The sequence below is a fragment of the Callithrix jacchus genome, chromosome X (genome assembly GCF_049354715.1).
Source record: "Callithrix jacchus isolate 240 chromosome X, calJac240_pri, whole genome shotgun sequence".
In the NCBI taxonomy this organism is placed as follows: Eukaryota; Metazoa; Chordata; class Mammalia; order Primates; family Cebidae; genus Callithrix; species Callithrix jacchus.
The window spans coordinates 40,898,302-40,923,012 of NC_133524.1; the positions used below are offsets into that span (position 1 = coordinate 40,898,302).

General features: G+C 47.0%; 1 protein-coding gene across 39 annotated transcripts in view; it reads right to left on the reverse strand.

Moving 5' to 3' along the window:
* Positions 1-3,259: 3,259 nt before the first annotated feature.
* The window catches only part of BCOR (BCL6 corepressor), a 126,749-nt gene continuing 105,297 nt past the window's right edge, over positions 3,260-24,711 (reverse strand). For 7 of the 39 annotated variants that reach the window (XM_035289658.3, XM_035289660.3, XM_017968554.4 and 4 more), the window contains exons 5-16: positions 24,437-24,490; positions 23,774-23,960; positions 17,317-17,580; positions 16,592-16,936; positions 15,712-16,040; positions 15,102-15,356; positions 10,315-10,481; positions 8,787-8,932; positions 7,709-7,786; positions 7,344-7,500; positions 5,855-6,142; positions 3,261-3,435 (exon numbers count right to left, since the gene is read on the reverse strand). In XM_035289658.3, coding sequence (XP_035145549.1) covers positions 3,333-3,435; positions 5,855-6,142; positions 7,344-7,500; positions 7,709-7,786; positions 8,787-8,932; positions 10,315-10,481; positions 15,102-15,356; positions 15,712-16,040; positions 16,592-16,936; positions 17,317-17,580; positions 23,774-23,960; positions 24,437-24,490 — 2,373 coding nt within the window. In that variant the 3' untranslated portion in view covers positions 3,261-3,332. Of the gene's footprint in view, positions 3,436-4,999; positions 6,143-7,343; positions 7,501-7,708; positions 7,787-8,786; positions 8,933-10,314; positions 10,482-15,101; positions 15,357-15,711; positions 16,041-16,591; positions 16,937-17,316; positions 17,581-23,773; positions 23,961-24,436; positions 24,491-24,711 lie in introns of those variants that run through there. The other 32 variants (XM_078362784.1, XM_078362787.1, XM_078362786.1 and 29 more) reach the window with 8 other exon arrangements.

Below are 24,711 nucleotides of genomic sequence, written 5' to 3' on the forward strand. Positions count from 1 at the left end.
TAATTTTTTGTATTTTTTAGTAGAGACAGGGTTTCACTGTGTTAGCCAGGATGGTTTCCATCTCCTGACCTCGTGATCCGCCTGTCTCAGCCTCCCAAAGTGTTAGGATTACAGGTGTGAGCCACTGCACCCAGCCCAGAGTCAAGTTTTTTTTGGCATGACTACTTCATGGGAGTGGAGCATTTTTCCATCAGGTTTATAATGCCTGGATACTTTTGTTTTCTCCTTTTGGAAGTAATGTTGACAGTCATGAATGATCATTGCCTAGACCATCTATTTCATTAGGAGTTGCAAAATGGTAACATTTCATCATTTCTTTTTAATATATTTGACTGGAATAGTTCTTTAAAGAGAAACATTTCCTTTCACATAGAAGGCAGGAATAATTATATCCTTTCATTTGCCAAGTTTCAAATGATGAGATTTCCCCACTACATTCTCTAAAGGGGCTTAATGTGTTTATTATTTTGCATAGCACTATGACCACGTAGATTTAAACATACTTAATGTTTCCGTTCACCACAGGTATGCCCGTTCATGCATAGTGTCCCATTTTGATGAAGTGGGGGCTTCACCAAATTGGCTGAACTCCACTGGCTTATTGTATATATCTACATTCCCTTCCAATTCTTCCCTGCCTCAGACTGGAATCAACAATTTCTCAAAGAAAGCTCAGTTGTTTTTAATGAGAAAAGGTATTTAGAAACCATAGTCTGGGAGCTAGTGGTGCTCATTTCTATCAGTCATTGTTTCCAGGCTTTTTGAGAGGACAGAGCTAGAAAACAAACTTTTCTAAGATAAAATATTAATACATTATGAGTTCATAGTGATACTTATAATTCATGTTCAGGGCTGGATGTTTTATTTAACCTTGACAATTCTTTATTTTCATCTCCTTTCTCTTATGTTGAAGTCCCAGTTCTCAATACTAACATTTCTTTTTGTTTTCTCTCACAGCACAAACAGTACAGACTCAGAATAACAATACTGACACTACCAAAGATAAGATTATTGAAAACAACTATGAAAATGCTTTCAGTTTTTTTGTCCTTAGGATAAATCCTCAAGAGATGAAACAATGTACTGTGTCACTTGAAACAGTTTTCTGTGTGGTACCAACTGGACACAGAGGTTTATTAATTGCATTTTGCTTTTTGATTTCTAGGCATGACATTTGGTTTATAATTATGTCAATTCCAACGTCAAATCTATACTCTGGGAATCCTCAAGTAGAACTTCCATTCTTTTCCCTTATGCCTGTTCTTTTTTGTCCCCAAAACTATTTTTTAAAGCCTTTATTCTTTCATTTTTTAAACAAAGCAGATATGCGTATATACTTTAAGTCAAACTATGCACCTTCCTTCACCTTGTTTTCCAGTTAATGATTAATAATCAGTTGATTGGCTGGGTGTGGTGGCTCATGCCTGTAATCCAGCACTTTGGGAGGCCAAGGTGGGTGGGTCACTTGAGCCCAGGAGTTTGAGGCCAGTCTGGCCAACAGGGCAAGTCTCCCATCTCTCCAAAAAGCAAAATAATTAGTCAGGAATGGTGGTGCTTGCCTGTAGTCCCAGCTATTCAGGAGGGTGAGACAGGAGGATTGCTTGAGCCTGGGGAGTTGAGGTGGTGGTGGGCCATGACTGTACCAATGCAATCCAGCTTGGGCAATAGGGGGAGACCCTGTCTCAAAAAAACAGATAAATAGGCTGGGCACAGTGCCTCACACCTGTAATTCCAGTACTTTGGGAGGCCAAGGCTGGGTGGATCAGCTGAAGTCAGGAGTTCAAGACCAGCCTGGCCAACATGCCCAAACCCCGTCTCTACTAAAAATATAAAAATTAGCTGGGCATGGTGGCAGGCGCCTATAATCCCAGCTACTTGGAAGGCTGAGGCAGGAGAATCACTTGAACCCAGGAGGTGGAGGTTGCAGTGAACCGAGATCATACCACTGAAAGACACTGTCAAAAAATAAATAAATAAAATAAAATAAAAATAATTGTAGGACCACTCTAAAGCAAGTTAAGGAAGTATTCCTCAATTCTTTTTACAGTTGCATAGTATACCACTGTTAACCAGTGCCCGACTGATGGAGATTTGGGTGTTTTGCTATTACAATTAGGCTAATTTGGACAAAACAAAAAAGCAAGGCTGAGAGGGTAAGTAATTTCTTCAAGTTCATGTAGACAGCAAGCATGTTAAGTTAGATTTGGCTAGAATAATGTGAGAACTCAAAAGAACAGTGGTTTGAATACTGTGCTCAAATGTAAATGGCAGGTAGGGCAAGGCTGGTATGGTGGCAAAGACCCATGCTCCTTCAAACTTGTCCAGCAGCACTTGACTTCCATACATCATGGTCCAAGGTGGTTGTGACAGCTATAGCTAGAGCAGCCACATTCTAACCAGGAGGAAGGAGGACAGGGCAAAGAAAAGCATGCCCTGATCCTCAGGGATACCTTCAGAATTGGAATGAACCACTTCTGCTGTGTACCCATGGCGAGCTCCATTGCACTTATGTTGACCTTCATGGAAACTCTTCTATGCTGCTGGTGAGTTCCTGAGGACCTGTACAGGTCTGCTCTGTACCTCTGGTGAGCTCTTCTAAACCCATGTTTCTATATGGCCGATGCAATCTCATCTATGCCTGTGGTGTCTTCTACACCCATGGTGAGCTCCCTTCCCCCCAGGAGGAGTTCTGCTGGAATGGGCTATCTACCCGCAGTAGGACCTCACACCTGTGTTAACATCTTCACATGTGGAGAGCTCTTCAATGCCCAGGGCGACCTTCGATCGTGACTGCTTCAAACCTCTGGAGAGCGCTTGAGTTCCTCTCAACACACACTAAGCTCCCCTACCATCTGGTGATGTGTGCCTCTCCCCATGGAGTGTGATCTGGTCCTTATCTGCAGCCCCTCTGTCCATGGTGAGTTCTATCACCCATGGGGAGTTCCCGAGTAGGGGTGGGGTGTTCCTCTACCTCCAAACCTTTCTCAGCCATGGAGATCTCATCTACACCCTCAGTCAGTTCTATGTCCATGTTTCCAACAGGTTCTTGCACTAACTGTTCTGTCTACTAGCTCCTCTAAATGCATGAACTACAGGCTTAAATGTCTCCTGAACCAAGCTTCTTCTGCACCCCCGAACCTGTGGCTGTCACCAGTTTTCCTAGCTTAATTAACAGAATGACCTTCATCCAAGATAGAAACCTCAGTTGGCCTTGGGCTCTCCCTTTGCCTCCAGCCCAAATACAAAGAGCCAAATGCCCTTGAGTTCTTGTTATTTTTTTAATCTGGGTGTGTGGGATCTTCTCATAGCTTTCACGGCAGTTCAGGTCCACTCTACCTCTTTTGTTTAAGTCTTTTCTGCAGGTCTTTTTTACTGGTCTTTCTATCTGTTTCTTTCACTTCAACAGTACCCCTCACTGCTTTTTGAGGTGACTTCCTGTAAAACAAAAATTCAGCCAACTGTTAATAGTGGTTAACATGGGTGGGGGGAGGGGATGGGATGGGATAATGGGAAATGTGTCTATTTCTGACATAATTGGATTATTTATTTATTATTTTGAGACAGAGTCTTGCTCTGTCACCAGGCTGGGGTGCAGTGGTGCAATCTCAGCTCACTGCAATCTCCACCTCCCATGTTCAAGTCATTCTCCTCCCTCAGCCTCCCGAGTAGCTGAGATTACAGATGCACACCACCACATCCAGCTAATTTTTGTATTGTTAGTAGAGATGGGGTTTCACCATGTTGGCCAGGATGGTCTTGATCTCCTGACTTCGTGATCCACCCGCCTCAGCCTCCCAAAGTGCTGGGATTACAGGCATGAGCCACAGCAGCTGGCCATGATCGGATTTTTAAAACAATAAGGTATACATTTCCTATTATCAGAAAAATTAGTAAATAAAACAGTAGGCTGCCTTTTGTCTTCAGGATACACTCCAAACTTCATTTGGTGCCTAGTCTTCCCCAGAAAAGGGCTCTCACATTCCTCACATGGAATTTCTTCATTCCCAACAATGCCTCACTTTTCCTGTTGGGCCAGTGTTTACTGGCCTAACAAATGCAGTGTCCCCACAGCCTCTGCTCTTCCTTGGTGGTCCTAGTGTTCTATGCAGGATCAGAAAGCACTGAGGGCATTCCACAGACAATTGATCTGACACAAGGACCTAGATGAATACGGTCTTTGGAAGGGCTGGGGGAACAGGAGTCAGGGACAACTCTGGATCCAGAGGGTTCAGGAACAATCTGCTGAGGCGGTCATCCAAAAATTAGAAAGCTGCACTGCCACAACCACTACTGCATCTCATCACCCACGAAGATGAAAATCAGACACTGGAACGCTGGTCTAGTCATTCCAACTGGCTGGCATGTCTCTTCAAACTTTCTTATCTGCAGCCACTATAGTAGGAAGGTGCCCCTATGTCATGCTGCCTTCCAAACCAAATATGCACTCAGAAAGCTAGCTGCAAGGGAGTCAAGTAGTTTTCAGCTTTCTAGCCTCTATAGTGAAGGACAGGCACAAAAGCAAGTGAGATGGAAATCAAGGGCCAATTGATAGTGCCCAATGCAGATACTGCTGGGAAGTCAAGAACAGACAAAAGGCCACCTCTACTGGCCTTGATTCTCAGGACAAGCAACAGAAGGGCTGCAGAAGTGACACCAAAAAAGCCTAGTTTCAGGAAAAAGCACTCCTAAAGAGTTGGCCATGATGTGGGACTGAAATAGGTCAAGGCCAAGGGCAATGCAACCCTGTATGAGCATCAAAGGAGACAGGAAAGACAAGGTGCTGAGAGATAGGAAATATGTCCAAGAATTGGGCTTTCAGAATAGGATTCCAAATCATATTCTGAGTATAACTCCTCTGAAATCCTCCAATCTGCTTTGGTTTCTAGAGACCATAAATTGCTCTAAAGTTATCTATAGGGAATAGATCACCAGGACCATTTAAGAAGAATCAGGGACAACCATAACGCTTTAGAAATACATAGGACACAAGGTACTTCAATTTTTTTCCTTTCCTCAACAGTTTTATTGCCTTTTAAGAAAATTTTTGTAAAATATAAATACAAAGGCAGAGAATTTACTTACAAAGTTAAAACACAGATTTCAAACATAAACACACGATTCAGAAAATTTTAGTTTTATGTACATTTCCGAGCAACCTCAACATATTATGTTAGTTTTCAATATTTTACAGGGTACAGAAAAAAATAGCTCAAAGTCTTCTTTAAATAAGAGCATAAAATGTTTAAACATATAAACAATCCGGTTTGATGCGTGAAAACTAATTTCACAGCTTTTAAATTAGGATATAAAAGTTTCATACAATTAGTTGTTGTGTGTGGATATGGTTTGAATTTATATTACACACTATTGGATTACATCCAATAGCATTTACCTGGCCCGAGCAGGTACTCTGTAAACAAAACAAAGTTATATCACCAAGTGCCTTCCCCAAATTCGCTCCCTCAAACCAACCACACTACACAGTCATAGCCTCTGTCATCAGAGCTTTGTATGAAATTAAGTCAAAGTGTGGAGCTCTTTTTCCTCATTTTTTTTCTCTTTAAAAAAGAAAAGAAACAAATGTTCCAAGTAAAAACAAACATATCCCAAAGCATGTGAGCACTGAAAAGTAAAGAAACATTATACCAACTTCGTAAAAACTGACTTAAAAGTTTAAAAGGAAAAGAAAAACATGTTTCTAAGTCCTTCTGACTGGAGTAATTTCTCTTATATAAAGAAGAGATATTTTCATATGTAATAGTGTCCTTTCTTTACAGAAATAGTCGTATTATGACACATATGCACAAGGATTAACACTATAACACACTGTACATGGCGGGTCTGGCTCGCTCACCAGTAGTCCTCTGAGACCAGATCGCTTGGGTGGAGCCACTCTACGGAGGAGCCCAGAAGAGTCTGAATTTCATTTGTGAATTCCACGAGATCTAACAGCTCCTTACTTTCAGGGTTGAAGGCTTCCAGGTCTTTGGAGCAAGAGAACAAGAGACTTGCAGAAACCTGCCGATAAAACTCTGCCTCTGCAATGGTGACAATTTCCACGTTTGGAAAATTGCAGCGAAATATGCGGGACGACATTTTCAATTTCTTAAGGACGTCTGAAAGCAGTAGCCAGTTTCGTGGCCTACAAAACAGAAAGGAAAATGCTTTGAGTTTCCAGTAAAATGAAAAGTGCTCCCAACTATTAATATTAACTACCAACCAAACTGACAAGCCTCTAGCTGTGTAACAAGGGCCAGTTCCTTTGACTCTGCTCCCACCCCTCATTTCTCACCATACCTACTCTCTGATTGCCATTCCTTGCTAAGGTGAGGGAGAGTAACCACTTCTAGCAGTAGGATCTCTGAACTCAATGTCCATCCAGGGAGGACCATCCGAGTAAGCCTCATTTCTCCCTTTTCTGGTGGTAAAGTCCTGCTCATTCAGCTGTGACCACACCTTGGGTCACGCCTATCCAAGTGCCCTGTTATCAACAGTCACTGGGGGATTAAGTCTGTGTAGCCCCACTTCTTCAATCTCTTCTCTCCTCAGACCCTCACTAACAGCATTAGAAACACACAAGGCTGTCTCTCCTTTCCATTCAGGCATGTTCACTGCCATCCTTCCATTCTTTTGGGAGAAGGTGTTACATTCCTTGCATATATAACCTACCATGCTTTAGGATTTGATCACTGTTTGTAATGGCATACATGTTTATAGCTTCAGACCTGAGGAGGATGTTACTCATTAAGCAGCTTTGTCAATACACAGCAGAGCAGGCTCTTGACAAGTACACCCAAAGTGATTGGTCACTGGCGTTTAGGGGCTGAACCACAGGGGCAGAGGGGGTTAACTAAATCTGATGACACACCAATGTCATAAGTGTCATGTATAATGACTGTCCTCATCTTATACAAGGTAGTTTATCAGTGTAGTCCAGTACATCTCAAAGGCCTGGGAAGGCTCCTACAGTGGCCTGCTGCAGGGAGTCCTAGGGAGGACACCTTCCCAAAGTGGTTAGGGATTGAAGTACCCAAGGTGCTGACCCTTCCATAAAGTTCCCAGTCACCCACTTCAACTTCCTTTGGGTCCTGGGGAGTGACTTAAGCCTTGGTGTTAGTGATAAAGGCAGTTTATACCATGCTGTGCCCCACCCCCCACCACACTGGGTATAAGGAAGCTGATGCGTACCCTTTCTGGAAAAGATCTACTGCATTGTGTGAGGTTCACAGATAGTTAAGGAGTTCACTCGCCCACCCACTCTCATCTGCTTAAAGGGCATTTCTAACTCCTGTCACCTCAAGAGCAGCTCAGCTAGTTTTCAACCACATGATAGTCATGCTTACCCCTGAGCCACAGATACTTGGATGTTATAACACGGTAGGAGGGGGGTCTCCGAAAATTCAAATTCAAACACATCACTATAAGCATCATCATCATCATCCTGGTCTTCTGGTCCTGGGGGGTTCGCTAAAACATCATAGCCACTTTCGTCATCTGGTTCTAATGGAGGGCAAATAAGAGAGGAAGGAATCAGTAAACTACAGCAAGACATCCAGTTGTCAACAACAAGGACTTTAAATAACAAGATTCTTTCCCAAGTGAGTCCTGCTTCCAGTGCTCACCACCCGCTTTCCCTCACCCATACCAGACAGACATGGACTGGAACTTGTTCACCTCCCACTGAACTAGCGCAAACAATGCAGCTTACCACAAACAGAGCTGCCGTAGAAGTCCCAAGAGCCACCAGAGTCATCATCGCTGCGACCCTGTAGGTCATTTAAGTAATCTGGAGTGAGAGAAAATAAAAAACAAGATAAAACCTACTGTTGAGAACAAAATGGAGAGCCATGTGGCATTTTTTCCTATACATTCACAACAGGCTGCAGGTCATTTCCTGTCTTCCTCTTTCTCAGCAAAATAAAGTAGGATTATACTTATGTATCACTTCTTTGTTTTGTTTTTGAGACAGATTCTCGCTCTGTTGCCTGGACTGGAGTGCAGTGGCACGATCTCGGCTCACTGCACCCTCTGCCTTCCGATTTCAAGGCTCTCCTGCCTCAGCCTCCCAAGCAGCTGGGACTAGAGGCGCATGCTACCACACCTAGTTAATTTTTTTATTTTTCGTAGAGATGGGTTTTACCATGTTGGCCAGGCTGGTCTCAAACTCCTGACCTTGGGTGATCTGCTGCCTCAGCCTCCCAAAGTGTTGGGATTACAGGCGTAAGCCACCATGCCCAGCCTATTTATGTATCTCTTCTTTGATAGCCTAAGCTGCTTCTTCTAACAAGTGAGTGTAATTTAAGGTAAACACGGGCGGGTCACCAGTGAGTTAGTGGCATTCTTTGGCAGGAAGTGTCTGATAAGGAATTTAACTGCAGGAAAACCTGTGCTTCTGCTTTAGGGGTTTTGTAAGCCCAGGGCTTAAATAATGGGTTATCTGATGGCCTAACACCATAAACCTGTCCAAATAATTTCATGTATGAAAGGTTTGAATAATTTTTCCCAGACTCAAGATGTAAACCTATAAGCCATACCTAAGTGAAGAATGCATTTGTGGAAAATGAGAATAACTTTTAAATCAGGAAAACTTTTAAAACATGAGGGCGAATAGATGACTTAACTTCACTAAAATAAAGCCAAGCCACACAAAAGTTCAAACACGCGGCTGCTGTCCAAAAAGCTTTACAGTTCCAGCCTTCATGATTTCTGCCTAGTCAAATTCCAATCTATCCTATCGAGTTACCATCTAATTTTTGAATAACACCGTTTCTTGGACTTTGTCATACCTGTTAAGAACTTTTCCATAAGTTCACTGTGGGTCATTTTCATGATGGTTCTACCTGAGTAAGTAGCCAAGGTGGGGTCAGCACCATAAGAGAGAAGTAGTCGGACAATTTCCAAGTGATCGTTCTCAACAGCATCATGCAGAGGCCTAGGAAGAGAGGCGCAACAGAATTATGCTCGCGCAAGCCACACTTACTCATAAAGCATTTGTCTCCTTTAACAGCCAACGGGCAAAGCTACGTGCATGTGTACCTTGTGTACTGAGCCTCCTAAGCACAGTATTTCACCCAAGAGGTGCGCACAGTCACTGCCACTGCACAGATAGGGAAACTGAGCTCCAGTGATTGGCTCTAGGTCAAGCCATAACCCTTTACAGGGCGTAGGAAGAGACTATTTCAGGCCTGAATCTGAGTGGTCTTGAACTCCTAGGCTCAAGTGATCCTCCTGCCTCGAACTCCCAAAGTGCCAGGATTACAGGGAAGAGAGCCAGCTGCAAACCCTATCTTAATCCCAGGACTAAGAAGGAACTCAAGCTGAAAACGCAAACATTGTTTCAACAAATTTAAACAGTTACGAACCATGTTACGAAGGTAACTTACAGGGGATCAGAAATCCCATCATCATGGAAGCCAATACAAGCAATTGTCACACTATTAAAAAAAAAAAAAAAAGGCACCTCTGTTTTTAAAAGAAACTAGATGCAAAGATTAGTGGAGACTCTCCTGAAAGCTTGACCCCAGGACCTCACACAGATGGGTGATCAGCCTCTGGCCCAGAAGCCAAGGGAATGGTGGGGAGAGGAAACAGGGCCTGGTGGGGTGTGTTCTCATGAGGGTACAGAGGCCTCCTACCTGTGTTCATGGAGCTGGGGGTTGGGGTTGGCGGGGAGAAGGTGGATCTCTGCCCAATCTGAGGGAATGCTATTTGCAAAGTGTGAAAGACGAAATACATTTCCATTTGGCCACTCTGTCACTGTCAGGAAACCCCCAGTGCCCGGCCTCATGGCAGCATCCCACTCACACAACCAGGAAGACGCTTGGGCTGACTTAGACCTGGGTCTCTGACCAGTAAACCAGAGTCAAGGACAGGGTGAGAGCCACGGCTGGGGATGTGGGTGGCAATGGCAGGTTCTGCTGAACCAGTGGAGGGGCAGTTGGCCCTCTGTATGCCTGGGACTTTTAGTTCAAATATATTTGCACCACTGCACTCCAGCCTGGGAAACAGGGCAAGACTCAAAAAAAAGCAACACCACCAATTATTCATGCAGGCCTCAACATTTTCAGAAGCTTTGGTTCATAGGAATATTACAGGAGTGACCAAAATTGGGAACTTTACACTTGCTTTACATATGGCAATCTACATTTGCCAAAGGTCTGCTGGATTCAATCCTGCAGGACCCAGTGGTCCGTGTGCTTACAGTTACCCTCTGTCTTTCCTCCTGGAATTTCCCGCATACCCTGAGAACTGCCACTGCAGATAGGGAAGCTTGGTGTCAGCAGAGCCAGGCTGAGAACAAGACACATCACTGACCTGGTTCCATCCTGGGCGCTACAGTTGACATCAGCGCCATATTCAAGGAGGTGTCGCACAATGTTGAGCCAGCCCCTGGCACAAGCTTCATGCAGGGCGCAGTAACCTGCATTATCCCGATGATTCACGTCACAAATCTTGTTCTCCAGGCAGTACAGGACCACTTCCTGTGGGGAGGGAAGGGAGGAACACCATCAGATACTGCACAATAACCTTGTAAGGTGGACTTCTCTGTAGCTTTCAAAGATACACCTTCAGGCCTGAGAACCCACTGCCTCTCGGGCAGGCGGTGGATGTCTTGGTGAGGGGCAAACACATGTGCAAAGCGTCCAATGACAGGGATAGCACCATTTAGGGGTCTGCTGCCCAACTGCCCGGCCCTGGGTGATGTATGCTTCAAATTCTCCAAGGCCTCCTTTCCTCCTTTGGAGGAAAGCAACAGCACCCTACCAGGGGCAGCTAAGAAGCTGTAGTTAGAGACCCACACAAGCCCTTAGCCCAGTGCCTGGCACAGTGAATACTGAGGGATTTGGCTGCTAATATTTCATATGATGCACGAATAAGTACAAGGACATCCTCACTTGATCGGTTCATCCAACAGGTAGTAATGAATGACGACACAAGTTTAGACAGAAGCAAGGACATATGTGCAAGAGTTGATGTGTAACAATAGAAAAAAAAAGCAAGGACAATCAAGGCATAACGAATGATTCAATGAGCTGGAGAACATTTCTCCACCTCACAGAGAGGAGGCTGCTTGGGAGTTTAGGCTGGTCCTCACACCCCTTGGAAAGACCAGGAGTCGGAAGCTGAGCGGCAGTGCCTCTCTTGGTACCACACACATCATCAACAAATGACATCAATGTTTCTAATAACCCCGCCCTCTTTTTGCTTCACTCTCCACCCCACTTATGGCTGAATCAATATAATTTCATATTTACCTAAGTTAGTGACAGGAATCTAATACACCACATACCACAACCTACGCATTTCAGGAACTAAGTAAGATGAACCTACCCTTCCCACTTTGCAGAACGTGTTCCACATCAACAGTTTGCAAGAGAATCACTGTTATTAATCTCACTTCTTTGGCGTGTTAAAATATTAAAATGAACCGCTCCCAGTAAGCAGAGCGGTAATTTAGTCTATGTTTTATTACCTCGATTAAGAAAGTTCTCAAACACATGGAACACTATCTGCCACCAGGCAACAGGTTACACTGTTTTCCTAGCAGTCAAGGCCAGCAGAGAGCTTTCAGGTTCTGAAGACTGGGGGGAAAGCCAGAACATGTGGGGTAGCCCAACAGATGTTCCACTTGGCAAGGGGGAACTTGATGGGCCACAGCAGGCTCTCCTGTCGCAACTCTTAAATAACTCATCTGTAACCTAAAATAGGCAGTATTTGAGCCATCCATAAACGTGAAGTGAGTTCTGAAAATTCTTTTATGCCCTTTCTAGGACACGTCAGTCAAAGGTGACAACTCAACTTGGGCACTAACTAGAATGTTCTAGATGCTCCCGCTGTGAACCTAAGGCTGCATGCTGGTAACCCTGGCCACCCATTCCCTGTTGCTTCAGGCCACTGTAGCAGCTCCATGCCCACAGAAGCGTCTCTTGCTTCAGGCCCTTACCTGCCAGAAAGGCCACAATCCTCTTAGCTCCCAGGCCACCTGCCCCGAGCATTGGTATCCAGGATACCACATGAAGCTGCTGCTCTTTTAGCAGGCCCTCACTAGCCAGACTCGAGTAGACTAATGAGTTGTGTGCCCAGCCAGGGAGAGGCCTTGTCACGTGACTCAGGGATCAGCTCTGAGCGCCACTGACTGCTGTCCTATCAACCCAGGGTTTATTTACTGACAATTACGGCCGGCCTTCACCTGGAAACCTTAATCACTACTAGGGCTGATTCGAGGGAACCTAGGAATGAAAGATGTCGAGGCTGAAGGGTAAGTCAACTCTGTTATCCTGTAGGATGGCAGGCAAGGCAATAGTAACGCAACCACCATGTCAGATGTTTTGCTGTTGGCCACCATAACACTTCTGATGCTACCAAATACGTATGGCATATCCCACAGTGACCTGTGAGATCTCAGGAAGGAAAAGTGGTATGATTCTCATTCAACACTCAAAGAAATTGAGACTCAGAGAGGCTAAGCCCCAAATTCAATTAACATGAAGCATTAGACCTGTAACTCAGGTCTTTTGGCAACGGGTCTGCTGGGAAGTTTCCAAAGGCCCAATCAAGGGCCCTGGCTAAACAGCTACGATCCAGCCATTACCAACATCACTTGCACATTTTCTGTTGGGGTCAAGCAGGCTAATGACACTCTCCTAGCTGGGAGGGTGATGGCATCTTAAATAGGTGGCAACTTTCGTCACACCAACAGAGAGAATGAAGAAGCCGGACAAGTCTGTCTACCCAAGACGTTACTTGGTTTATTCTCCACGCTTGAAACGGGAGTGTTTGAAGGGCAGCGTGCCCATTCCCAAACAAAATCAAACTGTTTTTGTTGGACAATTCTCTGTTAAGCAGCTATAAGCTGAATGCCATTAACCGCAAAATGTAACCATAAAGGCCATAAACCCGACATTGTTAATTAATTAAATGCCTCATTAACTTTTTTAAAAACATGATTTATTCGATTCATAGAAAATTTAACCATCACCACTAAATGCGCAAGCATGCGGTTCCACATTGGCGTTTTAGCCTAAGAACTGACAGGGAAAAGTTCAAGTGTAACTGGCCTTTCAGGTGGTCTATTACAGATCTGAAGAGCAGAGGGTGTTTCTAAACCTCAAGAACCAGATTAACAGACAACAAAGCTTGAGCAGCCTTTATACTGCATGTGGTATCTTTTTAGCTAAGCGAAAGACAATGATAAAGAGGGGTTTTGGGAACCCCTCCCAAAGCTGTGCGTTCATACCACACCTTAACCCATTAAGCAAATTGTTCTTTTATTTTATAGCGTTTACACTGCCACATCTAAATGGACTATTCTCCTAACATTTTAATTTCTGACTAAAGAAATCCCAGAATGTTGGATTCAAAGTTGAAAGCTGTATCTAATAATTAAAACATTCAGCATCAAAACTGATGACCTGGGAAAGTTCTATAGTGAAATTTATATTTGAAGGGGAAAAGTCCTTCCATAAACATTCTCAAGGCTTCTTTCCCTGAAGGCCTGGTAGCCTGAGAAAGTATGGATCAGTGTTCCTTAGTACAGGCCTCAGACCCACCTGCTATAGGAAAACCACCAAAATGGAAACTGTTCCTTAGAGCACCCACAAGGCCTCTTGAAGTCAGAAAGGTGAGACTGGGATAAATGAAGCCAAGATCAAAGCCCAGGCCAGGAGTCCCACCCTGCTGGAGCCGTCCCTTACCTTTGTGTTTGCTGGAAGCACAAGTCCATTTCCTCAACCATACCTAGGAGTGAGTGGCCCTGCCTGGCACGCTGCATCTACCCTGTCCTGATAGGCTCAGCTTATGCAAAACAAACTGGCTGCTGCTTGGGTTTAATCTTTGAGTAACTGAGCTAATTTCCAAATCCTTCTAGAGAGTTCCCTCAAAGATAATCCAGAGGTATCAACCACACAATCATGCCCCAGGGTGGGCTCTGGGTCCAGGGGAAACTGGCAGCTGGGTCATCCCATCAGGAAAGGCTCAATGCATAGCAGACTGCGGCAGGGTTAAGGTATGCGAGCCTGGGCTCTGGCTGAATTCAGGAGCCCATAGCTGAGCATGGGCTAGCGCGGATCCTGTCGCCTGGGTGCTTCTCCACACTTCACACTCAGCCTACTGAGCTGCATTTTATTTTCACCACAACTCCCAGAGAGCTGATGCCAGCATAAAAAATGCCTTTGCCCTGTGGGCTATTACATCACAATCTCAACTGACAAGTGTGTGGTGGGGAGATGAACAGGGGCAGAGGGAGGTTTTGAACTGTGAAAAGCGCAATTCCAATGGGAGCTCATCCTGGAGAGGAGCTGGGTTTGTGGGGATGGGGAGAGACTCGGCTTTGGAGCCAGGCTGCTGGATTATTATCTGTTTAAGTCATTTAATGCCTCTGGGACTCAGTTTCCTCATCTGAAAGCAGGAATAATATAGTTACAATTGCACAAAGATGATGAAAGGGTGAAATTAGTTACTTTGGATCTTAGGGGCTCGTCAATGTAAGCTACCAAGGAGGATGGGCAGGGGGGCTAAGGAGAAGCAGTGAGTTGAAGGAAAAGCCCTGAGTCTCAGTTCCTCCTCCAAAGCCCTTAGTCCTGGGGCTACTGCACCCTCTTTCAGAAAGAGACCTTAGGTCTATCCCACCTCCTACCTCTGTGACCCACACAGCTACTTCCTGCCCACTACCCCCACAGGGCTACCCCTCCACCAGAAACAGTACAGGCAGCCCCAGATAGAGCTAATAACTTCTCTCCCCCTTGCTAATCAGAATCCAAAGGGCTCATTAAAATTCCCCCAGTCGCCAAGCCCTGGGTTGTGTCAGATTTTATATCAGAGATAAGTGAGCAAGACCGGAGGGTGCCGAAGCAGCCTACCTGCCTGAACACGAACTGAACATCAGAGAGGCCTTTCTTTCCACACCGCGATTGAACAAGCCACCAAAGAGACAGCAGAGAGAGTGGGGCTAACACAAACATCCTGCTGGAGCACTGGCCCAGCCCCCTGATGTGGAGAGGGCTGCGCTCTGCTCTGCTCTCCAAGTCCCTCCCTTCACCAGCGGCAGCCCTCGGGCCCCGCCCCCCAGCCAGCAACCCCGGGGAGCGCCCACAGGGACCCACCTCATAGCCAAGCCTGGCTGCCCGCTGCAGAAGGGTCTCGCCCGCGTTCTTATTGACAATAAGTCTCCGTGCCTCCGGTGGCATTGGGCGAGACTGGGTGGTCTCCTGAGGGGAACTTGAGCATGGCAGCTGCGTGGACTGGGAGGCCGGCAGCAGTTGCTGCAAGCGGTCAAAGGGCTTCGGCTCCTGCTTGGCTGGTGACAGATCGTAGTCTGAACTGGGATCTGGCCGCTTTCTGAATCTCCGGACGGTCACCTATCATAAAACCAGGCAGCGTACACAGTTAAGCCTGTGTCCTTCTAACAGTGGTTGCTTCCCCTCCTCTTCCCCACATGACAAACCTGTGTGGAGAGACAGTTTTTTTCCTTGTCTTTTTTGGGAGGTTGAGGGTGCTTGTCAAAGGAGGGTTTGGGGGAAGGAGTTTCATTCTTACTAGTTTGAAACTTCAAGGCCACCGGAAGATATGCTCCTCTAGGACAGGGGAGTGAAGTATGGTGTGGGGGAGGAGTCCAGGAAAAGGAAAGCTTTGTCCCCACAAGCTGGGAAGCTGGTAGGCAGGCAGGGATGTGGCTCCCACAGGCCCTAGGGGGAAGCAGGGGTCAAGAGGTACCTTGCCATCGGCATTCTCCACGTAGTATTCCCCTGTCAGTGACAATCCCCGCCTGGGCTCCTGAGGGATCAAGTGTTTGGTTTTGCACAGTCTCTTCCCGGATGGCTTCTCGCTGTTGTCGGTGTATTTCTGCAGCAGGGAGGCAGCCTGGCAATCCTCTTCTTCATCTGCACACAGCACATCTGTCTTCTGGTTTTCTTTAATTTTCTGCTGTTTGGCAGGCGGCCTGGAGGCTGGTGTGCAGCTTGGCTGAGCCTGCTTTTTGCCGCCTGCACTGGTGGTGGATGAAAGACTCTTCATGGGCGGAGAGCCGGAGAACATAGGCAAGCCTAAATGCGGAGGGGGTGACAGGGTGGCAGGCGGGCAGGAGACAGGAGAAGAAGCAGGCGTTACACAGTTGTAGCCAGTGCAGGAAGAAAAGCCCATTGTTAACACTGATCACTGGAGCGGCTTCAGTTTTTAAAGATCTACCAATTATGTTTTCAAAGCATTAATATTTTAATTATACCACATTCAAACGGCACCTAGGTTAACCCACAAAACACCAAGTGGCAAGTTGCTTCAAAGGGCCCAGCAGAGAGGACAGAAGGTGGCTCTTCCTGCTCTCCTGACCCCTCACACCCACTGGGTCTGGGTGCTCAGGACCCAGAGACTGGAGACAGCCTGAGGCTGGAATGAGGGTGCTGGCAACGCCCTGGGCCACCCCAACTGACTTCCTGTCCAGGCAAGGACATCAAAAGAGAACTCCCTGCCTGCCACATCCTCCTTCAAGTCCACTTCTATGGCCTTCTAAGGTCTCCTAGAAAAGCCCTTTCCTACAGAGAGTAGATGACCCACCCTCCAGGAGAGGGGTGGCACTCCAGGGATTGACCCTGCATACCTTGCTCATTGTCACTGGGTTTGAGAGACTCTTCCGGCCAGCTTCTGTTGCCTTTGGTCTCTGCCCTTTTTCTGCCAGGTTTCTCTTCGGTGATGTTAGTCCCCTGTGGAATGGCCTCAGGCTGAGTGGCCTGGGTCACTTCCTTCCTGCTTTGCCGGCCAGGTTTGCCTTCGGCTGCTGACACCTGCTGCTCCCACCGTTCTCTAAGGTGCAGCAAGTGGCGTTGTTTTTTAGGATGGAGCCCTGTTAATTCAATGCACACCTTCAGGTTGGTCAGCTCATTATAATGTGGGTCTTCTAAGTGGTTAGAGGAACTGTTTGTCATTTCCCTCTCAGGCCAGTCATCTAATGGAGAAATAACTACAAATTAATCAAAAAGCCCCCTCAGGGGGAACAAACTGTCTTAAGCATCACTAATGGGGTGGGGGAGGGGGGGTGTGGCCACTGGTCTCTGCTTTTGGGAGGGCCCTGATAGTCTTTGGCCATCTGGGTTCTGGCTTTGGGAGAGGGGAGGTGCAGGTGACTCCCCCCGGGGGCTCCAGGGTGGGAATCTCATGAGGCGGTGTGGGAATGGATACGGTCCGCTCCACGGCTGCGCCCCACGGCTTCCCCTCACCAACTGTCTACCGCGGCAGCGCATCACACATCCACACCTCCTGTCCATCCACTTTGGCCGCATGCACAGGCCCACCCCCCAGCAGGTGGGCGAAGCGGACAGGGCTCACCTTTAGAGACTCGTCGGCGTTTGGCTTTCAGTAGAGGGTCCTCCGGTACCTCCTCCGCAGTGGTCTCAGTGTGGCTGCTGTCACCCGAGACTTTGCGTTTCCTGTCCACCCGGAGGGTGGGGCTGGGAGGCATGTCCGAGGCCACCTGGGCTGCAGGCGGCTCGCTCACAGGCTGCCTCTCCACAAAGTACTTCTCCAGAGGAAGGTCTTTGTCCTCGGGGGCTTCAAAGGGATCGTGGTGCTTGTTTCCAGCACTATACTCGCCTGGGGGAGGGAGACAAGAGGACATGAATGAAGCACGAAGGTCATTTGCTACTGACAGCTGCTTCTTTGGACACTGGGGTCCTCACATGGTAGGACAAAACCCTCAGAAACACAACTTTTCAGAGGAAGGGTACATTGAAGACGAGCAGTGAGTAGAGCGGAGTGTGGTGCGCACCACCCTCTTTCCCCTTCTCCTTCTTACAGTTGGGGCCAAAGGGAACCAAGAAAGATGGGGTGTCAACTCTACGTTTTTTAAAGCACTATAGTGCTTTCTTTCAGCAGAAGATGCAACCATGCCGGGGCTGACCTAAAAATCGTTATGGAAACAGTTGCTGAGGTCATTATTTTGAAATAAATGGCAGGCTGATGGGATAAAGTGACCAAATATCCCCAAAATGTCATCTCGTGAAAGGATAACACCAATATTCACCTAGGCCAACTGGGGAAATGATGAAGAGGGACAGGAGACAAGAGCGCTGAAAGAAAGCCCAGGTCCTTGGGGGGCAGAAGTAACCCTCCCTCCTGGAGGGCTCTGGGCCTGCAGTCCAGGCCAGAGGGAGGCATGGAACCCAGGCAGACCCAGGCTGCCGGGATGAGGGGCCTGGCAAAGCCAAAGGCACAGTTTCCTAACACATACACGAATTCAGAGAAAACTTCACAGAACTCAATCTGCTGGATGCAAAGATGTTAAACCAATGGGTTGGGTTGTCCCCATTTCCTGTCCAACACAGGGGGACCCCCATGGGGATGCTGGTCACCCAGCTGACATTCCTCTTCACACCCTCTGTCACATGCAGGCATCTGCAGACATCCCCTTATTGTTGGTGTGTCTTCCCCATGCCAGGCCAGCGCTTGCAAAAGTGCTGGTCCCAGGACCCCTGTGCTCAGCCTATCACGGGCTGTGGGGCTTTTCTCTGTCATCTCAACCCAACATCACTTCCTACTTTTGCTCTAGCCCAAGAAATAGCAATTTTTCTAATACACAATGAATATAAATGATAACTACTTAATGACCACAGTGAGGTTAAGGTGTTCGCCCTTGGCCGGCTGAAATGATCGTGCTCATCACCAGGGTTATGAGTCTGGTGTCTTGGTAACTGAGCGGAGGCACACAAGTCAGTTTCTAGATGAAATAAGCACACACCTCATCCGCTGATCTCATTCTTCCTCTCCCCAACCCACTTCAAATACTACTCCCACTCCTGACCACCCCCACCCACTTCTCTCGGGGGTATTCCCAGCGGTTCATGGCAGTCAGCTGTGGGGGTAAACTTTACCGGGGTGTGGGCTAGCTTGTACTGTCAATGGTGCCAGGACCCATTCACCTCCTCTTCAACGGTGTTTTAAAGGGGAACAAATGGGGCTGCATCTACTCTTGCAAAGGAATGGTAGAATCTCCCCAACCGTTCCTCCTCATCCTCACTCACAATGGTGCACTGTATGGATAGGGATGGTTTGGGGACTTGGCACCCAAACCCTCACCATGGAATACAGCCCCAGGTCTCTATAGGTACACTGGCATTGGGGGTCACCCAAAAACATGGCCAAGGTGGTGTTTTGTCACGGCAGCAGCAGGAGAAAACACACAAGCTACCCAAGCCTTCCACTAAGCAGGCATGGCGACCACCGTGTTCAGCTTGGCCTGGGGATGCAAAAAGGGTGGGCTGCTCTGTGACCCTCTTAACCACTCTGGCAGTAACAGCACCACTTTATAGTTTGGCCCCCTTCACTTGTAAAGTGGGACTTTTACTGCAAGCCACCTCCCCTGGTGGGCTTCAAAAACACGGTACAGCAGGAGAAAAGCTGGAGAAATTACTTACAAAAGTACATTAAGGTGCAAAGTACAAATGTAGACCATGGAGAGATAGTTCAAGCCAACTGGTTTGAAAGCAGAGGTGACTGGGTTATGTCACTATACCCTCCTAGGTCATAATGAGGCAGCAGCTTATCAAGTGTGGGGCCCCACCCAGAATGAACTGCCCTGTCCTGACACCCTTCCCAGACACACCCCCCATTAAAACCACATCAGATTAAGAATCTCTCAGCTGGGTATGGTGGTTCAAGCCTGCAATCCCAGCACTTTGGGAGGCTGAGGTGAGCAGATCACGAGGTCAGGAGTTTGAAATCAGCCTGACCGACATGGTAAAACCCCATCTCTACTAAAAATACAAAACTTAGCCGGGTATGGTGGCACATGCCTGTATTCCAAGCTACTCAGGAGGCTAAGGCAGGAGAATCGCTTGAACCCGGCAGGCGGAGGCTGCAGTGAGCTGAAATCGCGCCACTGGACTTCAGCCTGGGTGACAGAGCGAGACCCCATCTCAAAAAAAAAAAGGAATCTCTCAACCCTAGTGTTTTGGATTTGACTTCCACAGCTTTCAACTCCTGGTCTCACACAGCCACCTGTATTTGTAGCAATCTCAATCAAGTCTAAGGCATCTTTCTCAAGGAGAAAGTTTTCCACTGAAATTTTGCCCTTCACTGCTAACTTCCTAATAGTGAAATGAATTTATATCTCACCTACCTGGCCTTATGCCTAAACTGCCATTATCTTTGTCCACAGAAAGCCACGTAGAAGACATGTGATTACTTATTTCACAGGCTGGCATCAACACGCAGTGATTGACTGGGGACTTAGTCTCTCTGCTAGGGAGCACTCCCATTAGACATGGGGAGGCCTTGCCATCTGTCTCCTCTGGGGCTTCCCATCCGGGAAAAGCTGCCTAGTAGGGGCAGGCCAGCAGACTAGGACAAGGGGTGTGAAACACACGCCTCCTCTAAGTCCCCACCACTCCCCATTCAGCTGGTCTGCCCCCTCAGTAGTCCAGAACTATTATCAGGAACCCTCCATTGCTACATCTGGGGTTCACTGAAATCATGCCTGCTCACACACAGTGTAGATGCTTTCTTGCCCATTCTCAAGAGGATCTTTTCACAAACGAGGCCCATCCTGCTTCATCCAACCCCTGAGCCTCTCAAGGCAAACATCTGAATTACCCTCAGTGAAGGCCCCCAACCTGATGCTAGGGTTTCCCTCCATGGGTCAGTAATAATCCCGAAGAACACCCACATTGACTGCCTTGGCAACCAGCGATGGCAGAGAGGCTCCATGTCATTTCCTGTACACTTCACTTGGACCTCCCTCAAATGGGGCTGTTCTTACCACTACCCACAGAAATTACCCTAGAGGGCAAAGGAGACGGGTGGAAAGACAGACATAGAGAGATAGATAGGGGTCCTAACCATTAGGCTGCTCCTCCTCCACTGCAGCTTCTTCCGGCCCTTCTATAAGTGGAATGCCATGTGTGGAATGCCATGTGTTGGTCATGAGATCTAGGCTGATGTGAATATGAACATGGTTGAGCCCTACACCATCTACCACTTGCTCCCTACATCGTGGTCTTATAAGGCACACCACATACATCCCATAATTTACGATGGTTATGCCATAACAATACCTCATAGCATTGCCATGGCAACACAAGTCACCATGGCAACAAAGCAACTTCACCAGTTGTAACTATTGCCCAGTAAGCCCTAAACAAGATGGGAGAGGACTGAAATTTTTGAGGACTGCCCATGACATCTACTGCCTTTTCAGGCAACATCACCTCCAGCAGAGGCTAACCATGTTATAACTTCTACCCCCACCCAGCAGAGGCACTGGTAGCCATCTGTCTGCCCAAACTCAAGAGTAGTTAACAAAGCACATAGTCCTAGAAGAGAAGTTTTCTGAGCCAAAAAGCCCCATGAAAACCTTTCACTTTCACTCATGCTTTTTCCATCTCCTGCTCAGGCAATGCCACTGAGTGAGTCCTAGGTCCACATAAGCCAAGTGCTGCCAAGGGAAACAGACACCCGAATTTAAGAAAGAAGGGCAAATATGAACATCTAATATGTATCAACAGAAGTAAATCAATCGATAGAATCAAACTAAAAACAAAACAAAAAAGAAGGAGGAGCTCAATGCCTCTGTGCTCTCTACCCCGTTTTCAAAACGCCACTGGTCATTCCTATTAATAAACTTTCAAGCTTGGGGATGCTCCTAACTCATTTGTTCAATTTCTAAATGAAAAACTCAGCCACCCATACTATCACCAAGAGTCAATGAAAATACTAAGCACAGTGTATTCCAGTTAACTCCATTTTCTTAAGCCCTCCCAACAAGATGCGCCCACATGCAGGCGGCTGAAGTGACACAAGCAGCACCTGCCATCTCAGAAGCTACTGGTGTTGCAGGAGTGGAGGGGAGAGGCTTTGGAGAGGCATCTTCTACCCTCTTTGTGACCCCTGCCTGCCCCATATTCCCACCCCAGTTTCTGTATGCTCACAGCTTGGCTCTGGGTCACACCAATATCCATGAGCAACGTGATGGCCGAGACAGCCCACTGAATTTGCAGCCGAATGGATCCAGCGCCTGTTGTCCCCTGGATGAGATGGCAGTGGCAGCAGCAAGGACAATGGTTTCTCTAGGGTCATCCTCTTGATCAACCACAGACCAGTGGCGCCCCAGCCTTTAAGATAGGGCCCTCGTCTTTCCCCAACCCTTCTTCCGCTCCTTACCATAGCTCGTTACCTGAGGAGCACTACGTGGTGACTTATGGCTCGAGGGGCCCTGTCCTGGGTGCTCGAAGAACAGAGCCTGTTGGTATGAAGCTTGGAGGGACTTGCAGAAGGGGAAAGGGAGGCCTTTCTGAATCATCTGGGGCTTGGGCTCTGGTCCCACTGGCCACACTGAGTTACTGAGATGTGAATGGAGGGTCTGGCCATGTTACTCAAAAAACAGAGCAACAGCAAGACTGGAAGCTTGGCTAAGTTCCTGTCCCTTCCTCCAGGCCCCCAGCCATATACTCAGAACAAAGACGGATTCTCATGTATGGCACTCTCCCTCTTCGAAGGGCCTTCCCCGCTCAACTCGGCCTTGCCCACTTCTCCCAGGTCCCTCTGACAACCTTCCTAAGAGCTGGTGTTTCGAGGTAACTCAGAAGGGAGGCAGTGAGTTGGCAGCTATCGTCAGAGAGGAGGAAGGCTTCTTTGCCACTTCACCCAAGAGTGGCCTGGACCTCCCGCTGCCATATAGCCACCCTTTGAGGAAGAGTGAGCAACTTCAGGTACACTGAGCCCCTGCCACTTGGGTAAGGCCACTACTTACTAGCAACAGAAACTGTGTTCTTCAGCAATGACAACAAATCAGTCCCGGTTTAACTTACCCAGGAGCCTGGTGGGTGGCCTTAGTCTGCCCGCAGGGATGAGCTGCGAGTGGAAGGAGGGGTGTGTGCTCCAGGTAGCAAGAAGCATACTCTCCCTGATCTCAAAATTCTTCCCAAACTCTGCCAGGCGCAGGGGAACTGTGTTGCGAATGTCCAACCTCTGACGGCCCACAGTGGGGAGCTCTCAAACACACCCAACATCTCCAAGTGTCCACCCTAATTCCCCTTCGGCCAATGAGGTTTCTCATGTCGCAAGCAGACCTAAAGCTTCAAGCTTGCACATTTAAGAAATAAACAGAAAAGCCTTCTCCACTTGCTGCCAACACATCTTGGCACTCTGGAAGACTCATGGGCAAATCCCAAAGCCAAGCCTGTTGGTGGGGTGGGGGGGGTCTGCTGTAAGGACCCAAGAGAGTGTCCTGAGGAAGATGCCAGCTTTCTCATCACACCATTTCCCCTCCAAAATGTAAGGTGCCTGCTGTCCAGTGGGAAAAGTCCCCCCTCAGGCATTCCAGGCTGTCTCAGATTCTGTGGCCAATTCTCCTCCACCCCCCACGGTAAATCATTACACTTGTCTTTATGGTGCCTTCACCACATTCATCCTACTTCCACAACATCTATGCCTTTGGAGGGAGAATGTAAGGACTCTCCACTCCACATCAGACTCACCACGAGGGTGGGACAGGAGACGGCTGGGAAGTGTCATTCCACTGCCACAAAATACAACTTGTCCCTACACCAAATTTCCTACTGCTATACCTCTGCTACATTGTGTTATATTAGAGTGTTATCAACTCTAGGATCAGTGCTTCTTTGGAAAAAAAAAGATGTGTCCCGGGAAACAATCTTTCACAGACGCCTCGTTCCTGGTTGCCACCATTCAAAAGGACAATCGGCCCTGCATGCCATGCATGGCAAAAGCAGCCCATTTCTCTGCGCAGATGCCAGCTGGACCTGAGGCCACCACAAGCAGGTTTACTTACATCTCTCACTTTCATTCTGGCTGGCAATGGCCTCCTCCAGGGCGACCGACTTTGGCTTTTTGTCCTGATTTCCTTTCAACCTTTCCCAGTCGGCTGGGCTGAATTTGCACACCTCGGAGTCTTTGGTTGCTGGGTGGCCACCTTCTCTTTCTTTCATCTCCAACTCTGAGAAGCGCATCATTGCACGCTAGAAAGAGAATGGAGATGGAAAAAAAACACAACGCCTTACCATAAAAGCTATTTCATTTGCCTTACCTTAAAGGAAAGTATTTTCAAAGAAAAGTGTGCCCAAAACCAACCACAATTTATGAGATATAACTCAGATATTTTAAAGTGTAACAGATACAATTTAAGAGTATCTATATGTAAGTAGTCACACATTCTTTATTCATAAAGTCATATGTATATAGATATATATGCAGTGTGTATGTATATCCACACATACACTAATGCATAGAGAAAGACATTCTCTTTTGAAGGTAAATAAAACAAAACGAAAACACAACGCAAAGAAAACAAAACAAAAACACAACAGGAAAGAAACAAAATGCACAATGAGTAAAGACGACCATGGCCCACAAACTTCCCTTGGTATATTTGGAAATGAAATTTAACTCAAAAGGTTTATGTAAGATTCTAGTAATAAAAATTTGAAGAACTGACCTCACAGTAAGCAGCGGGTAGACATAAAATACTGTCCTCTTGTAATCCTTCCATCTATGTAATTAAAATGGGCACTCAATGGATCATTTAGATAACTTCATCCATTTTTATAAGCATAAACCAATTTTTTTCTTAACATTGCAAAACAATTTGGCTTTATTCATCTTTTAATTAAAAGTAAAATATCTTAAGGAAATTCCTATACAACATCTATCATAATTCACTAGCAAGTTAAATACATACACTATCCCTTTAAGCAAACTTTTTTCTTTTTT